Source organism: Corvus cornix, chromosome 1, assembly GCF_000738735.6.
Source record: "Corvus cornix cornix isolate S_Up_H32 chromosome 1, ASM73873v5, whole genome shotgun sequence".
Lineage (NCBI taxonomy): Eukaryota > Metazoa > Chordata > Aves > Passeriformes > Corvidae > Corvus > Corvus cornix.
Window position 1 is genome coordinate 33588971 of NC_046332.1, and position 18131 is coordinate 33607101.

An 18131-nucleotide genomic window follows, 5' to 3' on the forward strand; every position below is an offset into this window, starting at 1 on the left:
TATTTCACAGTTGTTCTTAATTTTTTATTAATATGGATACGTTTGATCAATATACCATGGAGGAGTAAAATACTTACATAAACCCTTCTGTGGTCTATTGGCATTTTCCTCCTTTCTGTTCTATTTTTAGGCTCTGAAGTTTCATGACTGGTTAATTACATGCTGAATTTTTATCTTTGATCAAATTGTTATTTCCACACTAAACACTGGAGTGAGTGTTAAAAACAAAAGCGTTGACAGTGCTGAAAGGACAACATTTCAATGCTCCGGAGTGAGCCATGTACTGTATGTTTAAACTTCTGTTCATCTTAAATGCTTTATTTGTAGAGGACAGTTTAAAATAGTGCACTTGCTTTCTAGCACGAGGGGATTCTAGTTAAAGTGGTCTGCAGCTTGATAAGAAGGAACATTTCACAAAATCCCTGCATAAAAATATGAAAACATACTGGCACGCTCTGCCTTTTTGGCCTCTAGTTGTAGGAAATACCCTGTTCAGCACTGAGACTTGTGTTTGGTAAATTGTACATACCACAGAACCAAGTGCTGCCAGTGTTCAGCTGCACAGCTATGTTAGCTGCATTTACCATTTTTTTCCCACAGAGTCACTTGAAGACTATTTAGCATTTAAATAAGAAAGAATTTCATGCTCAGTTCTCCTTTAGTCCTTTGGAATTCGATTCTGGTGCTGTGATTCGTGGTGGCATTCTAAATTAACTTCTCTTTCCTCTGAAGAGCTTTCAGCACCTGAGAGTTAAAAACAGATCGGTGCTTCTGTAATCTGTAGCTGCCTGGAGAGATGATATCAAAGGAAATGCAGGGAACCATGTTCCAACACTTGGCATCTCTTGGTACTTCCGGATAATCAGATTTCTCATGCCATTTGTCAAAATTGTAATCTGTTTTCCCTGTGAAACACAGGGATCTTTGGCAAAACACAAAGGCCTTTTGTATTTACTGATTTTTCAAATGCTGTGTTTTCTAGAGTTTGTAGTTAAGGAGGTTTTCTGCTGGAATCAGCAATATTCTGGTTATAGGGCTGTATTTCCTATTAGTTACACTGTAAAATGCATGAAGGATATGTTAGGTATGGGAGCTGTTCAAATGGACTCTGTTCAAAGAACACCTTGTGCAAAAATTGCACATTACCAGCTGCTGATTCTACAGTTTTCCACCCAGTTTAAGTGGATATGCAGATGTGGAGAAATAACTGCCTGTGCTCATTAGCAGGAGGATGCCAAGAGCAGGACTCGCACATGTACCAGGAGGATGAGGGTGTCATTTGCAGGAGCCATGGAATAGATTGTAATGTTGAGACAGCATTTAAAATGGAACATCTAGAAGATAACAGTGGTGCTTTTTCAGTATGTCTGTTGGCTCTTATCTGTAGCCATTCTTTGCATTCTTTTAGCAGTAGTTCAGACTTGGAGTAGCCTAAAGCCCTTTCTCTGGGATATGTGTAGCCTGTGCCTGGCTTGTTTCTACTACAATGGTGGAAGAAAGGATCCAACTAAAACCTGTTCTCACTCAGTGTTTGTGGGGAATTTATTACAGTTGTCAGAGGCCAAGGACTGGTAAAAGTTCCTCCTTTTACTTCTTGGGGGTTGTAGGAAGTAGGTTGTACCCTGTGTATGAAACAGGGAACGGAGGAGTGTTCCCAGATTCCTGTGCAGACACTCCTCCACACGCATGCATGCTAGAACTGGGCTAGTATCTTGCTGTCCTGTGGAATTCTGAAACAATTTCAGACTTTAATTCTGAGAACACTTTTCCCCCTCAGTAGTTAAAGGAGAAGTACAGAGGGTGTAACTGAAAAGTTTCCTGGTTCATAATATCCCACCTCTCCAGTCTCAGGAGTGTTGAGTTGACCTTTGATGTGACTGGTGCTGAACACGTAAAATACATGTTTGCTCTTTGTGTGTTCATCAGTGATGCTGGAAACAACTATCAGTCTTTGCAGCTTCCTAAAAATGTTGAGGAATGTAACTTTTTTTTAATATAGAATCTTCACCTTTCACTTTAAGAAGTTAGTATCTAAAAGGATGTGGTTTGTTCAGCTCAGACCGTAACATGCATTTTGGTGACTGAGGATAATTATCACTTCAATTTATACCAAAATGAAAGTAGTACATGGAAGATAAGATCCTTTTGAATCTCACCCTTTAAAAAGCACTGCAATCTGTTTACAGTATTTTAACTATGTTAAACACAATAATCACTGAGCCAGTCATTGTCATTCTTCAAGATACTATTGCACAATAACACCTTTATTTTATGTTTTTATTATCACAGGTAAGTGGTTCTGTTGGTTAAAGTCTGATGGCTTCCGGAGATATGACAATTCACTTTCATGTAAAATACTTGCTCCATGAGAATCTCCAGTCAGGGTGACGAAGGTAAGGCCAAGCTGTTTGGGTGCAGACCAGGATGGGAACACCATGTGACACAGCAATACTTTGAGGAACTATTGCTGTGTCACATGGTGTTCCCATGCTTTCCCAAGGAAAACTAAATGATCTCTACCTAACAACAACAGGGAGTCCGTATTGCTGCTTCCCTGTACAAATCAGGCTGCTACTCCTGGCTATGGAGAAAGAATGTGTGATCTTCCTACTGTAACAACCCATTTTTAAGGAAAAGGTAAATAAAGATGATGAAACTCCTTCAATGTATTTTTCATCAGTGTTACAGCATAAATTTTAACTCCCTTCAACTAAAGGTCTCAATGCTGAATTTTTAATTCTCATTAATAAATATTTCCACGTGCATCTCGGGGCATGGTAGAACTATATTGAAGTGTACATGACTGTTGACCAGTAACTGTACAGCTTTTACAGTTACAGAATCCTTTAGGTTGGAAAAGATCCCCAGGATCATCAAGTCCAACCTTTGATTCATCACCAAATTCTCAACTAGACCGTGGCACCAAGTGCCACATCCAGCAGTTTCTTGAACATCTCCAAGGATGGTGACTCCCGCCACCTCCTGGGCAGTCCATTCCAATGCTTAACAACCCCTTCTGTAAAGAAATTCCTCCTGTGTTCAATCTGAAACTCCCTGGCACAGTTTGAGGCCATTTCCTCTTGTCCTGGCACTTGTTGTCTGGGAGAAGAGGCCAACCCTCACCTACAGGGGGTTAAGACCATACATCACATTGAGAGGATTGCTTCTGTAGAAGAATTCATGATTCAGCTCTCACACTGCAGAATACACTGAAGACACCTCATGCAGTAGGAGAGCTGGCAATTTATATGGCTCTAGAACATAGAGCCACTAATGTGAAGGCACACCTGACTCATAAATGCAGTACCCTCGACCACTGATCGTAGAAGTAGCTGAGATATCCCGGTAATGGCACTGGCCCTTGGAGGCCTCTCACCACAGTCCCATCCTTCAGGAAAAGACTAATTTCAAGGCAAAATGGTTACAAAGCCAAAGGCTGTTTTTTTGATACGCTGGGAAGCCTGACATGATTAGCACTCCTGACTGCTCTGTGATAAAAGTGTTCTCTACAGTGTACAGTGTGACCCTTCTAACAGTCTAAAAGGGGTAATCTTGGGACAGAAGTTTTTTGGTAGCAGAATGGAGAACAGGGAAAAAAAAATACTCATATTTTGAGGAATCTCTAGTAAAACCTTGCCTTGATCTTCCTCCTTTTGTTTTTTTTTTTTTTTTTAATCTCTATGGTTTGATTATGAAGGAAAAAAACCCCATTTTTTCAAAAATACCCATTTTTTACAGCTTCTAAGAGATGTAGCATCACCTTAGAGCCAAACACTAAGCAGGCACTTTATAAATCGTTTCTTGCCTCCCATTTCCAAAGAAACATACCTGTCTGTTATTCAGGTGTACACACGAAACTGGGCATAATGAAAAGTTTAACCTGCATTTAAGTTCAAAACAAAAAATGCCAGTGCAGAGACTTTTTCTATTAAAAAGAGACAGCAAGCAACACTTCTTTTCCTTGTTTATTACGGTTACTTATCCAAGGCAATTGAAAAGTTGCTTTACTTCATTCAGGTAGCTCTTCAGGATCCCTGCTAGTGTTCATCTGCAGCAGCATTTTGATATATATTCCGTGCTGTTTAGTGGCAAGGTATAACCCAGTCAGAGCCTGTACCAGTATACCCAGACTCATCTTTCTAAAGACAGGCTGAGCAGTTGTGAGCCAGTAGCGTAACAGATTTTCTTTCCCTGGCAAGGGGGTTGACATGTACCTAAACAACAAAAACCGTAGTAGAAACTTACTTTTTTTCCATGCAAGTGTCAAGATTTAACATAAATATTTATGTAGATAGTAATTTTCTCCTCCTTCTCCTAAGTTAAATTTGCTTGGTGGTACTGAGCTCTCTGGATAAATGCTTTAAAACATCCCGACCACATCCTGGGTCTCACCAAACCTTGCCCTGCCCTTGCTGTGCTCTGAACTACACAAAATGACACCTTCCAGGGACTTTGGCTGCTGGGCACTGCCCAGGGTCATTGAGGTCTCTTGGCTGTCCAGCCACCTTCAGTGGTGGCAGGATGGTAGCCACCACTGCACACAGGCAGGCACACCCTGGGAGACTTGTAAGGTTCCTGCTAAACACAAGGGCTTCCCAATGGATCACTTTGCAGATCTTATTTCACTTTGGTATAGCTCTTACAAAATTCACTTTGTAATTAGATGACCTTAATGCAAATCTCTTTCCATGTACTAAATGTCTACAAGAAGACAGGTGTGCACAGACTAAATACCCACAGAATTTACACTAAGAACTGGAGATTTAACCCATAAATACATTTCAATCATTGCAGGTTAGTAAGACATACCTGGCTGCAAGGCTTGCATTCAAGGGGATAGCCAAGAAAATGGGATAGAGACCACCCACAACAGCACCTACTAATCCTCCTCTGATCACAGCACAGACCTCACAGTTCAGCTGACCTGCATGGCAAACAATATTTCACTGCCAATATCCACACATGCTCCACCACATCAATTTATAAGCTGCTTGCAAGAACCTGAAAACAGGCTCTGGACAGAAACTGCCAAGCTGTACGGGTATGCAAAAAATTATAAAGGAGGACTCTTTTAAAAAAGAACAACAACAAAAACCCAAAACAACAACAAAAACACCCCCAAAACAAAAACCGTAACAAAACCAAAACCAATTATTCCCATTCCAACTCATAAGGAATTTATCCTTCTAAAGCTGACCTTCAAATGAAATTGTACAGATGGGGGGAAATTGAACAGCTTTGTTGCAGTCACTTTTACATGACTTTGAGTGAAAAGTGCTAAAAATAAGTAATGTGTAACAAATTTTTTTAGAAATATATATAAACATATGTATCTCCTGTCCCACTCCACTCACTGCTGTCCAATGCATTCTGTTTTTCAAACTCTGCTTTAAAAACAGGTTTTTTAAGACCACAACAGTTTAAGAGCACTCTTCTGCAGGGAGGAAAAGCTCCTCTAGTGTTACACTGCGTACAGAAAGGAAAGCCCTTTCAACAAATAATTAAAAAAAAGGAATAAAGAGGTTTTTACCTGAAAATAAAGGGTCATGCACAAAAACTTCATAAACTGCTGCTGTTGAAAGAAATGGAATAACAGCCATTGGCATAGCGGACACCAAGGAAGCCTTTCTGACATGTAGGATGCTCCTGAAGAAATTATTTGCTACTAAGCCACATAAGCTTGAATTTGCTGCTAGGAAGTATTTTCCATGATTACAAAGGTTCCTGTGAAAGAAGGAAAGTCGTTTCAGCAATTGAGAACTATAAAAAAGTTCAGTTTAGTCAACACTACAATTCTCTTCTGAAAATCCTGCAGCAAGGGATAAGAGACATAAATCTCTCACTGGTGCAAACTGGAGAGTAATTGCTTTCAAAAGCAACCCGTGCAGCATCCTTTGTTACATGTGTACACAACAACATGTTTACACACACTTCAAGAGTGAAGTAACAGAAAGATTGAGAAGCCATTGCTACAATTTTTTTTCCCAGTTATTACAGTTAATGAAAACTTCATTCAAGCTCTCCTAATAAGCATGTTTCTAATAGTAATGTTTTCTGAAAAGAAATTAAGAAATATATATGCAACAAAATACATAATTTTAAATAGTCAAGTCAATCTACTTATAATTCTTCTACATTTTAATGTTTCCAGTAATGTTAAGCACTGAAAAAAAAATCATACAGAATAGACTTCAGAAGTGTACTTGATAATCTTGCAAAACTTAAAACACTAAAAATGTCAGACATCAAGGACACCACCTATTTCTTGTTTTGAATAGGAAAATACAATCACAGGCAGTGAAATGCAGGCAAGCATGCCCATAAATATGGAGGACCAAGATTAAAATTTTAGCAGCATATTTGAGTATCCAAACCAGAGCAAATTAATGTACCCAGGACTAGCAGAATCTACTTAGTTTAGTGAGGTGCAGAACTGCTGCACTGAACAAAAGGAAAGAAAAGGAGGATGTAAGGGTTGGGGTTTGGGTTTGTTTGAGCTCCCTAGTGTTAAAAACAAGTGCTTGGGTAAACAGGAACTCTCAGCTGGACTGCAGCATGCTTGCTCTTCCTTTCCAGACATCAGTGAGCTGGCTATACAAGCTGTAAGTCCTGCCAGGGACTGGCAGCAACTTCTTTCCAAGGCCCCAAATCCACAGTTTCCAGCAGTGCCTAAGTGCACAATTTCTACCCAGACATTACCACATCACTACTGAGGTATCTGCCTCCCTTGCTCTCCTGGAAGGAGGAGTTTTTTGGGCTGAACATGACGGCGGCATATCCTACACAAAGTTGCAGCCTTTTGCTTCTCACCTGTGTGGGGAGGCCCTGTGTTACTACCAGCAGTTTGTTTAGCCTGCAATTTAGTCCTATTAAAAAAAATATAAATAAGCTTCTGATTATTCTTATTTCTAAAAAATTTATCCAAACTGATACACACATGCAAATGGCTCCGAACAGAACCAGCTCAGGTCCAGTAAGGTTTTGCAGTGACATGCAGTATCACAAACCAAAAAGGTCATTTGTGATGCCCAGAAGGCATTTAGCTGGCTTTGTGCTGCACAGAACCCCGCTGGTGAGCCTGCAGGACTCCAGCTGACTCCTCCACCACCACCTGGATACCTTAGTCTTGCCTTCCTGAAACAGGGAGCGGTGTAGAATGAAATGCAGAAACCAGCAGGTTGATGCTCACTCAGTTCTGGCCCCAGGCCAGCCCTGCTGGACACAAGATGACTCCAGCAGAATCACATTTCAGTTTCCTAGAAAATTTATCAGCTCTAACACAGGACTGTGAGAATGCTCAGGGCCAGTCAGGGCTGACCAGCCATCCAAGAACCCTAAGCACTGGGGAGCACATACCAGAAACCAGCTCAGCAGGACCAGAACAACACTGAAATAGCCATACTGAAAAAACATAGAACAAGTTTTCTGTTCTGCATCTTCACAAGCATCTTCACAATTAACTAATTTTGTAACTGTAAGGAAAACTTGTAGTACAAGAGTAAGGAAAAAGAAAAGCCTCTAAGACTTGAAATGTTTGATGCACTTATCTTCATTTATTTTACCAGCACTTACTGATCTGCTTTAGGAAGCTCATTGAACATCTTTTGTATGATTTCCATCCGTTTAAATCTTTCCAAAATTAGTCTTTGCTGTGGAGAATCTAGTTCAAGAAACTCTCTTCCTGTCATCTTGAAGTCCTGGGTCATAAGGAAAAAATAAACAAATATAATCAAAGTTACATAGCCCCAGTATGACTCAAATAAACATTTAGACTCTTTGCCACTATGAATCACAAATGCATTTCCTATTTTGCATGGCAATACTCCAGGTTTAAAATTGACTTAACTGTCAAATAGAACTGTAAGAAAAAATCCAACCAAATAAATCCATACTTTGTAGACATAAATTAGAAAGCATACAATTGCAGAGGGTTTGTGTGGCAAGGTTTTGGTAGCAGGGGGGATGCAAGGGTGGCTTCTGAGATGCCAGGAGCCTCCCCCATGTCCAACAGAGTCTGTTCCAGCCAGCTCCAAGATAGACATGCTGCTGGCCAAGTCTAAGCCCAACCACTACAGTGGTAGTGTGTGTGGGAAGTTAAGAAGGGGTAAAAACTGCTGCACAACAGTGGCTGGAAAAGAGGAATGAGAACATGTGAGAGGAACAGCCCTGCAGACACCAAGGTCAGTGCACAAGGAGAGGCAGGAGGTGCTCCAGGCACTGGAGCTGAGATTCCCCTGAAGTCTGTGGGTGAGGCAGCTGTGCCCCTGCAAGCCCTTGGAGGTCCATGGGGGAGCAGAGACCCATCTGCAGCCCCTGGAGGATCTCATGCCAGAGAAGGTGGATGCCTGAAGGAGGCTGTGACCCAGTGAGAGGCCTGTGCTGGAGTGGGTTCCTGGCAGGAGCCTGTGAGCCCATGGGAGACCCACACTGGGACAGCCACTGCTACTGAAGGACTGACCCCTGCGGAAGGGATCCACACCAGAGGAGTTCATAGAGAACTGCAGCCTGTGGGAAGGACTCCTGTTGAAATTTGTGGAGAACTGTCTCCCATGGGAGGGACCACAGCCTGGGGAAGAAAAAGAGTGCAAGGAGGAAGAGTGGTTGAGACAACACACGATGAACTCACTACAACCCCCATTCCCTGTCTGCCTGCACTTTTGAAAGGGGGGAGGACATAAAGAAAAACAGGAGTGAAGGGCGGGGCGAAGGGAAGGTGCTTTAAGGATTTGGCTTTATTTCTCATTACCCTACTCTGATTTGACTGACAATGTATTTCCCCAAAGTTTACTGTTTTGACTGTAATGGTAATCGGTGAGTGATTCCCTGTCCTTACCACAACCCCCGAGCTTTTATTCATCCCTTCTCCTTGTCCTGTTGAGGGGGGCAGAAAGTGGTAAGAGTATCTCGGTGGCCAGCTGAGGTCAGCCCTGGACAACAGCTCTTGGTTACACCTGGAATTTAGTGATTCAAATGCTTTTTTCCCTACACGTTTCACTGCAGAGGAAATTCTCCCAGACTTACTTTGCCAATCATACTTACCTTAAGTTGCTTTTATAGCGTGAAGGCTGTGTCCTAAGTCCTACCTATGGAACTGTGCCTGCTTCGGTTCGGGCTAGGCAGGATGCAGGGGCGGAGAAAGCAGGACAAGCAGGCAGGATGTCACCAGGATCGCTTCAGGCCGCCTGAGGAGGGTCCCCAAACCTGTACTTTGGGGTCCCACACACAGCACGTCACGGATCTGTAACCACCCCACTCTCCCTGAGCCTTGCACACAACTTGTACACACGTCTCTCCCTGAGCCTTGCGCGCCGCTGGAGGCAGAGGGAGTCCTCCCAAAACCCCGGGGCCCGGCTCAGGTCAGAACCCTCACGCCAGGAAATTGAGGTTCAACCCCTCCCTTCAAACCCCATCACTACCACTCGCCGTCCCCGTACCGCACTGACCCTCCCGGCGTCCCCGCCGGGCTCAGGCTCCGACCTTGAGCCGTACGGGCGGACACAGCCCCACCGCCCTCACCGAGCCTCTCCCGCCGCCTACAATATGGCTCCTTCCACCTCACGCCCTCATCGTGGGCGCCGCCATCTTGCCAGCTCACATGACCCAGTGCCTTCAGAGGCCGCCTCTGATTGGGCCGTTGGCCGCCAACCCAGCATGGCGGCCGCCGATTGGCCGCGGGCCGGCGGGCGGCGCCCGGCGCTGGTTGCCGGGGCGGCGGATGGCGGCGGCGGCTCCTCGATGGCGGCGGGGCTGAGTCTGGACTCTGCACCGGCGGCCGGGACGCGGGGACTCCCCCTTCGGTGCGGGGAGGCCCAGTCCTCGGGGTAACCCGCTGACCCCCTCCCCTCAACCCGCGCCCCTTTCCCTCCCGCTCGCCCCCTCAGCCCCCGCAACGCCCGCTGCCCCCTTCCCTCGCCTCCGGCTCCTTTGTGCTCCCTCCCCGTCCCGCCCCTTTCGAGCGCCCCTCGCCCCGGCTGTATCTCGCTTCGCCCCACCTCCAAGCCCTCCCTCATCCCCTCAGCTCCTGCCTCTCTCCTGTCCCTCAGCAACCGTAGGGGGAATTGTCCTTTTCCTTAATCCCAGCCTGGCTCCTCCAGTTCACCTGCACCCCATCCCAGTTCCCCAGCCACCCAGCCAGCCCTCTGTGTCTCGTTTCGCCTCAGAAAGCAGCAGGCAGACCCCTTTGGGTTCGAGGGAACCGGGGGAGCGGGGAGGGGATGAGGGGGGACAGCCCCTGAGTCCCTGCCCGCGGGATGCGGGGACGAACAGATCCCAACTGTGAACATTAGCGAGCAAAGCAGAGCCGCCCCCTTCCCCAGCTCAGTTCCCATCTCCCAGAGAAGACGATGCACAGCAAAGCCCTGTCATGTGCATCGCAGCTCCTCGTTCACGCGGGGAAGGGAAGCATTCGGAGCTTGTCCGCCTTTCTCAGACTTTTCCTTAACGAGGTAGATGAAGAAAATCTATCCCGTTTCTGTTTCTCTTTTTGTTTTTCCAGAAAAAGGGAGAGAGAGAGAGGCTGATACTGAAGCCAACCAGCTGCGCTTCTGAGTGGGGAACTCCGGACTGATCTCATGGCTTGCTTTTTATTTCATTAATACTTCATTATCTCTGAAAATGAACCTTTTGTGAAGCTCTTCTCCTAACTCTCCTTATTCCTCTTTCACGAGGTGGCTGCTGCTTGGCAAGGGAAGGAATGGCATGAAGTAAATGACTCCAGTATAAAGCAATCTGCTTTGCCCAAGTGTCCAGTGAGCAGCACTGTCACTTTAATAATTCCAGGTCAAGGGATTGCTTTCCTCGTTTTCAATCCTCTCTTTTAATACATGGGAGGATCAGAGGGACATTAAAGACCGTAAGTCTGGGTGGCTTGCAGATAATAAAAATGAAAGTGTCTGCCCAGTGACTTCTGTTGGGTAAGAGGGTGATATTTGAAGGCTCTTGTCTGGTGAGGAAAAAGGGATCTTTTCAGTCTGCTGTGTAGTCACCTAATACATAGCTAGCAAAATTAATTCAAGAAGTGAAAGAACTTAAAGAGGCACTTTGGATTGTTTTTGTCTTCCTGCTTATTTGGATTACTTGGGCGTTTTTGTCCTGCAAATAATATGTTTTTGAGCATGTACAGGTGGAGTATTAAGACAGCTGCCTAGAGATGGACTGTGCCTTAATTGTATTGCATAAAATCTTTTAATTTTGAAATTTTGCTGCCAGAAGAGGAGTTATAATAAGGTTTTATATTGCCAAGGAACGTTTGCTCTTGTATTTTTATAGAGTCAAATATATTTTAAAGAAATTGAAAGCATCTCTTAAAAAAGAATCAAAAAGCTTCTTCCACCCCCCTCCCCCCCTTTTTTTTTTCTTATTTGTGGAGAGCATCGGAAGCCCAATCCAAGGGAACAGCAAGTATTCATAGAAATGAAGATTGAAGCTGCATTTCCTAACTGAACTGTAAGAGTGTTCTGCAATAGCTAGTCAGTTCCTGACCTTGCAGAGTGTTCCAGTAGTACTTCGTTAGTACCTGTAAATAAGTGCTTGCAACCAGATTCAGAGAAGTAGGAAGAAGAATGCCAGTCAAGAAGAAAGGTGGGCTATGAAGCTTCATTCATATTGCGTCTTCATTGTGTTAGATTGTTGATTTCTAGTACTTAACGATTTCAAATTAAAAATGCTTTAATGGGGAATGGAAATAATTTTTCCTTTTGCATTGAAAATGGGAGAGAAATCTGTGCACTTGCAATAATAATTTTTAGAAGTAATTTTATGCTGTGTTTTAAGACTTATGTCCAATTTGGCCTCAAATAGTTTTTTTGTAAAGATCAGCCATCTGAGATTTTGAACAGACACCACAAGAAAAGCTTGATATTTAATTTTGTGAGAAGCCTCTCTTACAAACACTAATAAATTCTAAAACCATAGTTTAATCTATTATCTATCGTGACATGTTTGGTGGATAAACATCAGCTATCAGTAGCAGCATAAATAAATAACAAAGTTTCAAGGCTAATTTTAAAAACAAGTTATGAGAGCTGTGTTTTGAAGATGATTTGAGTGGGGGTTTTCTTTTTTCAATGTGATTTTAATTAGCCTGAATTTCCATGCTTTAGTACAATATAAAACTACTGTCTTTATGGCTGTACTATGGCAGCATTTAAGAAAAGACAAACAGCCTTACATTTGGCCTCTTCTCACCTCCAGTTTGTGTTTGCAGCTTTGGAAAATGTGGCTTCCAGCTTTCAAACAACAATTGGGAAGCATATGGAGGCAAATTCCTACTCTGAAAACACTCACAGACCTTAGGTTATTTCTGGTTTCTTGCAAATTGGACAGCGATTTAAAGTTTCTGAATATGTTAATAGAATAAGGGTCATGTGAACCTTTTTTTATTCAGCTCATCTATCCAGATGTCCCGGGATCTGATATATCCCTGGATCTGATGATACAAAATATGGGGGAAGGGGCAAAAAGTGAATGTTACAAACAGAAAAGAGGATGTAGTGGACATGACTTTGGATTCTCTTCCTTGTAGGAATAACCCTTCATTAGTTATGAGTTAACGTTTACTATGTAAATAACGATAAACCACGCAGATTGCTAGAATTATTTTCATGAAAAAAACAATAAATGGGATTTTGTGATTGTACGTTAAAACATGACAGTGTAGAAATGAAGCTTCAGACCTGAAATATTTTAATTAATGGAATTGTCATTCATGGAATCGCTTGCTGTTACGTGTAGTAAAGGTGGAAATGTGTATGGAGGAGTTCTGTTCTTAGTAATTCTTCCTGCTGTGCTGCAAAAGTGTCACCCTGATGTAGTGGTGAGGCTTGTGTATCCTACCTGTTTACAGAAGGAAAATGGAGAGTTTTCATCATTTAAGTTTTGCTCCTGATTTAGGTGATTTACCTTAAGGATGTTTCTGTGCCGGATGTTCAGCTGTTACTCAGTTTCCGAATACTTGCTGCAGGATTTTTGGGGTGAAATCTTACTGGCTCCTTTGTGCAGAAGTGAGATTGGCAATCACAGCATTCCCTTCTGGCCTTAAAAATCTGTGGATTTCCTGTTTGTTTCCAGGCAGTTTGGGTCAGTCTTAGTGTACCCCAAGGCTTGACTTTCTTCTTTCATGTTGTGGGGATGTGTGTTTTGGCATGTTAAAATGTAAAGTCAAGAGACACACATATGCCCGTTGAAATACTTCAAACTGTTACGTCAGTCAGTGTACTGAAGTTGCCAGTGTGAATGTATTTGATTATTAAAAGGGTATTGTTGAGAATGTATTTAAGCATGTTAGGCATGTTAAGCATCCTGCATAAAATTGCAGGATTAAAAATGTTGGCGAATCAGCAACTTCATTGTGACTTTGAAGGACTTAATTTGTGTAGTTCGTGCAATAGACTTTAACTTGCTAAACGCAATTAAAAGCATGCTGGCAACTCAAAACATTCTACCCTTTTTAAAAAGATGGCTGTTTTTTCAAGTAATCCCTCTTACTCCTAGGAATATTAGGGAGATTGAAGGGATTCTTTTTTTTTTATTTTTTTCCCCATTTATTTGCTTTATGATTTTGACAGCAGTTTGTATCTAACTAGTTTAGTATTTCTGATGATAACTTATTTTCCCTTTCTGGTCTTAGGTATTTGGGAGTTCATGTCTACTGTCCTTCCCATCCAGGCCATCTGTAGAAATCTCAGTGGGATACTCTCTTGTAGGCTGTGCAGGAGTATGTATTTCAGTATCAGCATTGAGGACAGGATTATCTCTCTCCATGTCAGCACTTCTTTCTGCATTGCTATTTTGGATTTGATTAAAATATTCTCCTAAAATCAGTATGGAGACAGAGAAACCTGTGAAAACAAGCTTTAAAACATACTGATATTTATCACTGGAAGTTGTTACCAAGCACTGCTTTCCTTGGCACTGGAGGTTCTGGGTCTTTCTAAAGAACAATTGAAGCATTTTGGGAATTTGCCTTTGAAAGAGCTCTCACGTCTAGTACCAGTTTTCAAATTTCACATGGCTTTGCACCCGATTTATACTTTACCTTGCTGCTTGGTGTGATGCCTGCCATCTTGCTTTTGAAAGTCCAGGCCTGTATAGTTAGGAAAAAAAATAGTTTGCTTAATAATAAAAATCTTATAACTTAGAGGAAGCTTTAATTTCTTATGGATGTGGAAAAAGAAGACTTGCTTCTGGTTCTGGTCATGTGTCAGTACCTGGTTTCCCTTGCCTGATTTGCTAGAGTGAAAAGATTTTGGTTTTCTCACTTCAGTGTGGAGGGCAATGAGGCTCCAAGTTCCCAGGAATGTTCACAGAGTTGACATGCTTGCTGGCAGTCTCAGCAAAAAGTGAGGCTGGAAAGGGACTATGGGGTATCCTGTGGTGTTGGATGTACTCTCTTTAGGTATGGGGTGACACATTGTATGGATTGGTACACTACTGCTGCACAGTTAAACAAAGGACTCTTCTCTCTGGCTTTTGCTCATCTCTAATTTTGAAGTACACTTGAAGTTTTAAATGAGACAAGACAGACATCTGACAGTAGTTATAAAATGATTTGTTGGACAGTGCCATTTAGAGATGGAATGAGATGAACAATTTTGCAAAGAAAATAAATTAATTATTTTTGCTTAATTTTTACTTGACTTTTGCAAACTAGAATGTTTCTGAATAGAACTATTTGTAGAAATATTATGGAACTTCTTGAGGAAGGCTTTACTTCAAAGTAAAATAGTACTACTATGCAGAAGAAGTGAAGTCAGGTTTTTGCGTGGGTTTAGATGTCTGCTCTCCCTCCCTCCCTCCCTCCCTCCCTCCCTTCCTGAGTTACTTAGCTTGATTTCTGTTAACTGTAAGGGACTATATTTAGATCTGTAATTGCATATATTTTGGATTCATCAACAGAATAGTTAATAGCAAAAATGTTACTGTAATTCATTCATGTCTTTCACAGTGATAGGAAGAACTAATTAAATCCATGCTCCTCTGTGATGGAGACCAAATTCCAGTTTTGGAGCCCTGCTTGTGATTCACGCAGAGATGGCAGGAGCCCCCACATCTGGGTGCCTGCCTGCACATGTGCTTCTAGACTTACCCTGTCATCCTCCTTGCACATCTAGCTGTGTCTAGGCAGTCAGAGATATGTGGGTGTTGGGTTTTGTACTACCCTCATCCCACTTTGCATCTCTCAAAGGGAGAGGGATTGTACCTTTAGTCAGATGAAACCTGTGGCCTGCTAATACCATCTTGACTTGCCCCACCTTGTAGCCAGTTCGTAAAGATGTGCTGATTCTGTCATGAACAACTTTTTGCATCATTTCTTTTATATTAAAAAATGCCTTCCAGGACATGTTCTATTAATCGCATCAATGTCAAGGATTAAAACATGTCTGTCTGATCCCGTGTGGACAACTTCTGGGCCATTTAGAAGAATCAGACAGATATGTTCTATGAAATGCTGGATTTTGTAGTGGTAATGCTGACTTTGTGGCTGGTCTGTTGAAAGGAAGGGGTCTAAAAACAACTCAGCAGGAGCTTTTAAAGCAAAGTTCATAAAGGACCAGACAAAGCTAGCTCCCATTCATGCCCTAATTCTCTTTGAAACTGGCAGCTTCTTTTTAGCTAACAAAATTTAAATTTAGGATCATAACTTTTTGTGCTCAAAAATCTCAAATGTGGTTTCAGGCTCCTTACATTTTACAGCAGCAAATCCAACATATATTGGAAATTTTGTTTCTCTTTCACTTGTAGTAGGTACTTGGTATTACAAGATTTTTGTCCTTTCAGTTGCTGAATAAATATTCTCAAATAAGTACATGGCTAAAAGGCCACATCCTTCACTCCAAGTTTTGTTCAACTACCTCTCAGTTTTTACAGTTAATTGAATGGGAGCAGTGCAGATTTTAGTTGTGTTTACAGACTGTGGAAAGCACAATTTTAGGTTTCCAAGAGTTAAACAAACAAGTGTCAGAAAATTACTATCTAAACCATGCCAATTTTCACCACAAAGCTTTGATTTAAAGATGTCACTGCTTTTATGTCAGTGAGCTTTTCCCAGCCAGACATTGTTTCCACTGTGAGAAACAGTGAAGTGTTTTGCCCACAAAAGGACTATAGGAGTGGGCATTACACAGAACAAGCCTTTGTTATATGCATGCAGACTGCAAAGCTAAGTGGGCTCTGGACTGGGAATAGTGAAATCTAAACTGTTTTTCAGCTCTGTTGTTATTCTGGTACTTCTCAGATGTTTAATGCAGATCCATCCTATTTTAGTTGCCTCACCTATGCAAGGTGCCCAGCTTTTTGTCCTGGAGGGTTCCTTTGGTCATCAGAGAGAGAGATCCACCTCCAAAGGGCATTTTAAGACACCTAAGATCTGCATTGCCTTCTGGACAATTGTCATTTTCTCTCTCCCCATAGACAAAACACAGGGTAACCACACTATAACTCACTTACCTCACTTTGATGATGTCTCATTCTCTCATATTAATTTTAGTGGCAAAAACATCTCCTTATCTGAGATATTTATGAGAGCTGACACTGTGTGTTCTGTGAGTGCTATAAATTAACACTATTCATTATTTTTGTGGGGAAAAAAGTGTTATAAATTATTGTACTCTTAGTCACTGGAATTGGAAGCAACCATAGTGTTGATACAAGCACAAGAGGCAGCTGTGCATCCTCTCCTCCATTCCTGTTAAGTGCATATTGCGCTCAGTAGAAGCAATGGTGACTTGCATTATAAGCATAATCTTTTTCCTTCTCATCCTCTCTTCTTTCCTTCTGAATTGTTCCAGCTGGCCAAGTTAGATGTCAGAGGGTAACCATGGAGAAAAAGCTGAATTTGTAACTAGTGGACAAATGTGATAAAAGATGATTTTGCAGTCCCTCCTTCAGCAAAATGAGAAAATCTGCCTTACTCAGATATGCTTATTTTGGTCACGTCATACCAGGTTCCTGCTTCTTAAAAGTATTTAAGGTCTGTTTCTCTGTGGTGTCTTCTTGTATTTACTGTAAATTAACACAGTGCCAAACAACAGCTTTATAAAAATAGAAATAAAGATCATGTTTTCTCCTGCCATATTCATCCCAGAAAGAGCCAGCAAAGCTGCCCTGACCTGATGGGTGATGACAGTAGTCATAAACATACAAAATATGTGAAGAAAACATTTGCTCTTTATTGGATGTGGTTCAGAAGAGTTTTTGGTGACAGTAAACTCTTTGCTAGAACAAGTCAGAGCAATTGTCCTTAAGTCTGTCCCCACTTTTGGGCTGAAGAGGTTAATGCGTCCTTCAAAGCATGTTTATCAGGGAATTGAATCATGTAGAGTTTCCTGGAAAGAGGGAATCTGGACAATTTACAGTTTCACAAGCAGAAACCAATCTTTTCTGATTTCAAATGCTCTTTTCCTGCCTGACTGTATGGGCATATCTCACATTATGCTGTAGTGGAATAATTCCAGGTACCTTCTAGTTCAGTTCTAGGTGTTGAGCACTATGCTAACACTGCCTTGCAGGTGGATGTCTTCTAAGCTGTGCTTTTAAGCAAAAAAACACCAACCAAGCAACCCCAACCCACGCTTTGCAAATCTACAGACCCAGTTGTTTAATATCCAAAATGTAAAATTTATTTTGTGTTGTTGCCTCAAGGCACATGTTGGGTTTTTTTATTGACTCGGAGATTCTAGTATAATACAAAGGTTCTTAAATTAAAAATTCCAACATGGATGTGAGAAAATGTAAGACCATAATGCCTATTTTGCTAATAAATAAAGGTAATTTGATCTCATTCCATGTTATTTTTTTGCATCACTAGAAAGACATTTGTGTTACTGAATTGTTTTCTTTCATGCAGTATAATGATTCTTTTGTATTAGTTTGGAAGTTATTTATTCCTCAACAGGCATCTTTTTGTTAGTTTTCTGTCTCACTCCAATTTTCACATTTATTGTTATTTTGATACTGAATGTTCTTTTAAAGGAAAAAAAAAATGCAGAGCTGCTGTACTAAGTGTGCAACTCCTGGTTTTTACTCTTGCAACTATACATCAAGTTCCACTAGTTTTGTGTCTTGCATTCAATTAGATTGTAAGCTCTTCAAAGCAGGGCACTCTGATAATTTTGCAGTGTTAAGATGTCAAT

General features: G+C 41.8%; 2 protein-coding genes across 22 annotated transcripts in view; one reads left to right on the top strand and one right to left on the bottom strand.

Moving 5' to 3' along the window:
• Positions 1-3947: 3947 nt before the first annotated feature.
• On the bottom strand, positions 3948-9636 carry LOC104690307 (transmembrane protein 126A-like). 10 transcript variants are annotated; one of them, XM_039562664.1, is made up of 7 exons: positions 9517-9636; positions 9040-9201; positions 8834-8951; positions 7573-7697; positions 5531-5724; positions 4810-4924; positions 3948-4214 (listed from the first exon to the last, which is right to left on the bottom strand). In XM_039562664.1, exons 3-7 carry the CDS (start codon positions 8855-8857, stop codon positions 4010-4012), a joined length of 663 nt encoding a protein of 220 aa, XP_039418598.1. In that variant the 5' UTR covers positions 8858-8951; positions 9040-9201; positions 9517-9636; the 3' UTR covers positions 3948-4009. The 10 variants fall into 10 exon arrangements, with proteins under 10 accessions (XP_039418598.1, XP_039418594.1, XP_039418570.1 ...); XM_039562660.1 differs by having other exon boundaries at positions 9040-9206; XM_039562636.1 differs by having other exon boundaries at positions 9478-9636.
• Positions 9637-9690: 54 nt separating this feature from the next.
• Positions 9691-18131, top strand: part of DLG2 (discs large MAGUK scaffold protein 2) — a 1001253-nt gene continuing 992812 nt past the window's right edge. For 11 of the 12 annotated variants that reach the window (XM_039562448.1, XM_039562454.1, XM_039562457.1 and 8 more), the window contains exons 1-2: positions 9691-9821; positions 10496-11580. In XM_039562448.1, the coding sequence (XP_039418382.1) occupies positions 11562-11580 (19 nt within the window). In that variant the 5' untranslated portion in view covers positions 9691-9821; positions 10496-11561. Of the gene's footprint in view, positions 9822-10029; positions 10446-10495; positions 11581-18131 lie in introns of those variants that run through there. The other variant, XM_020584330.2, reaches the window with a different exon arrangement.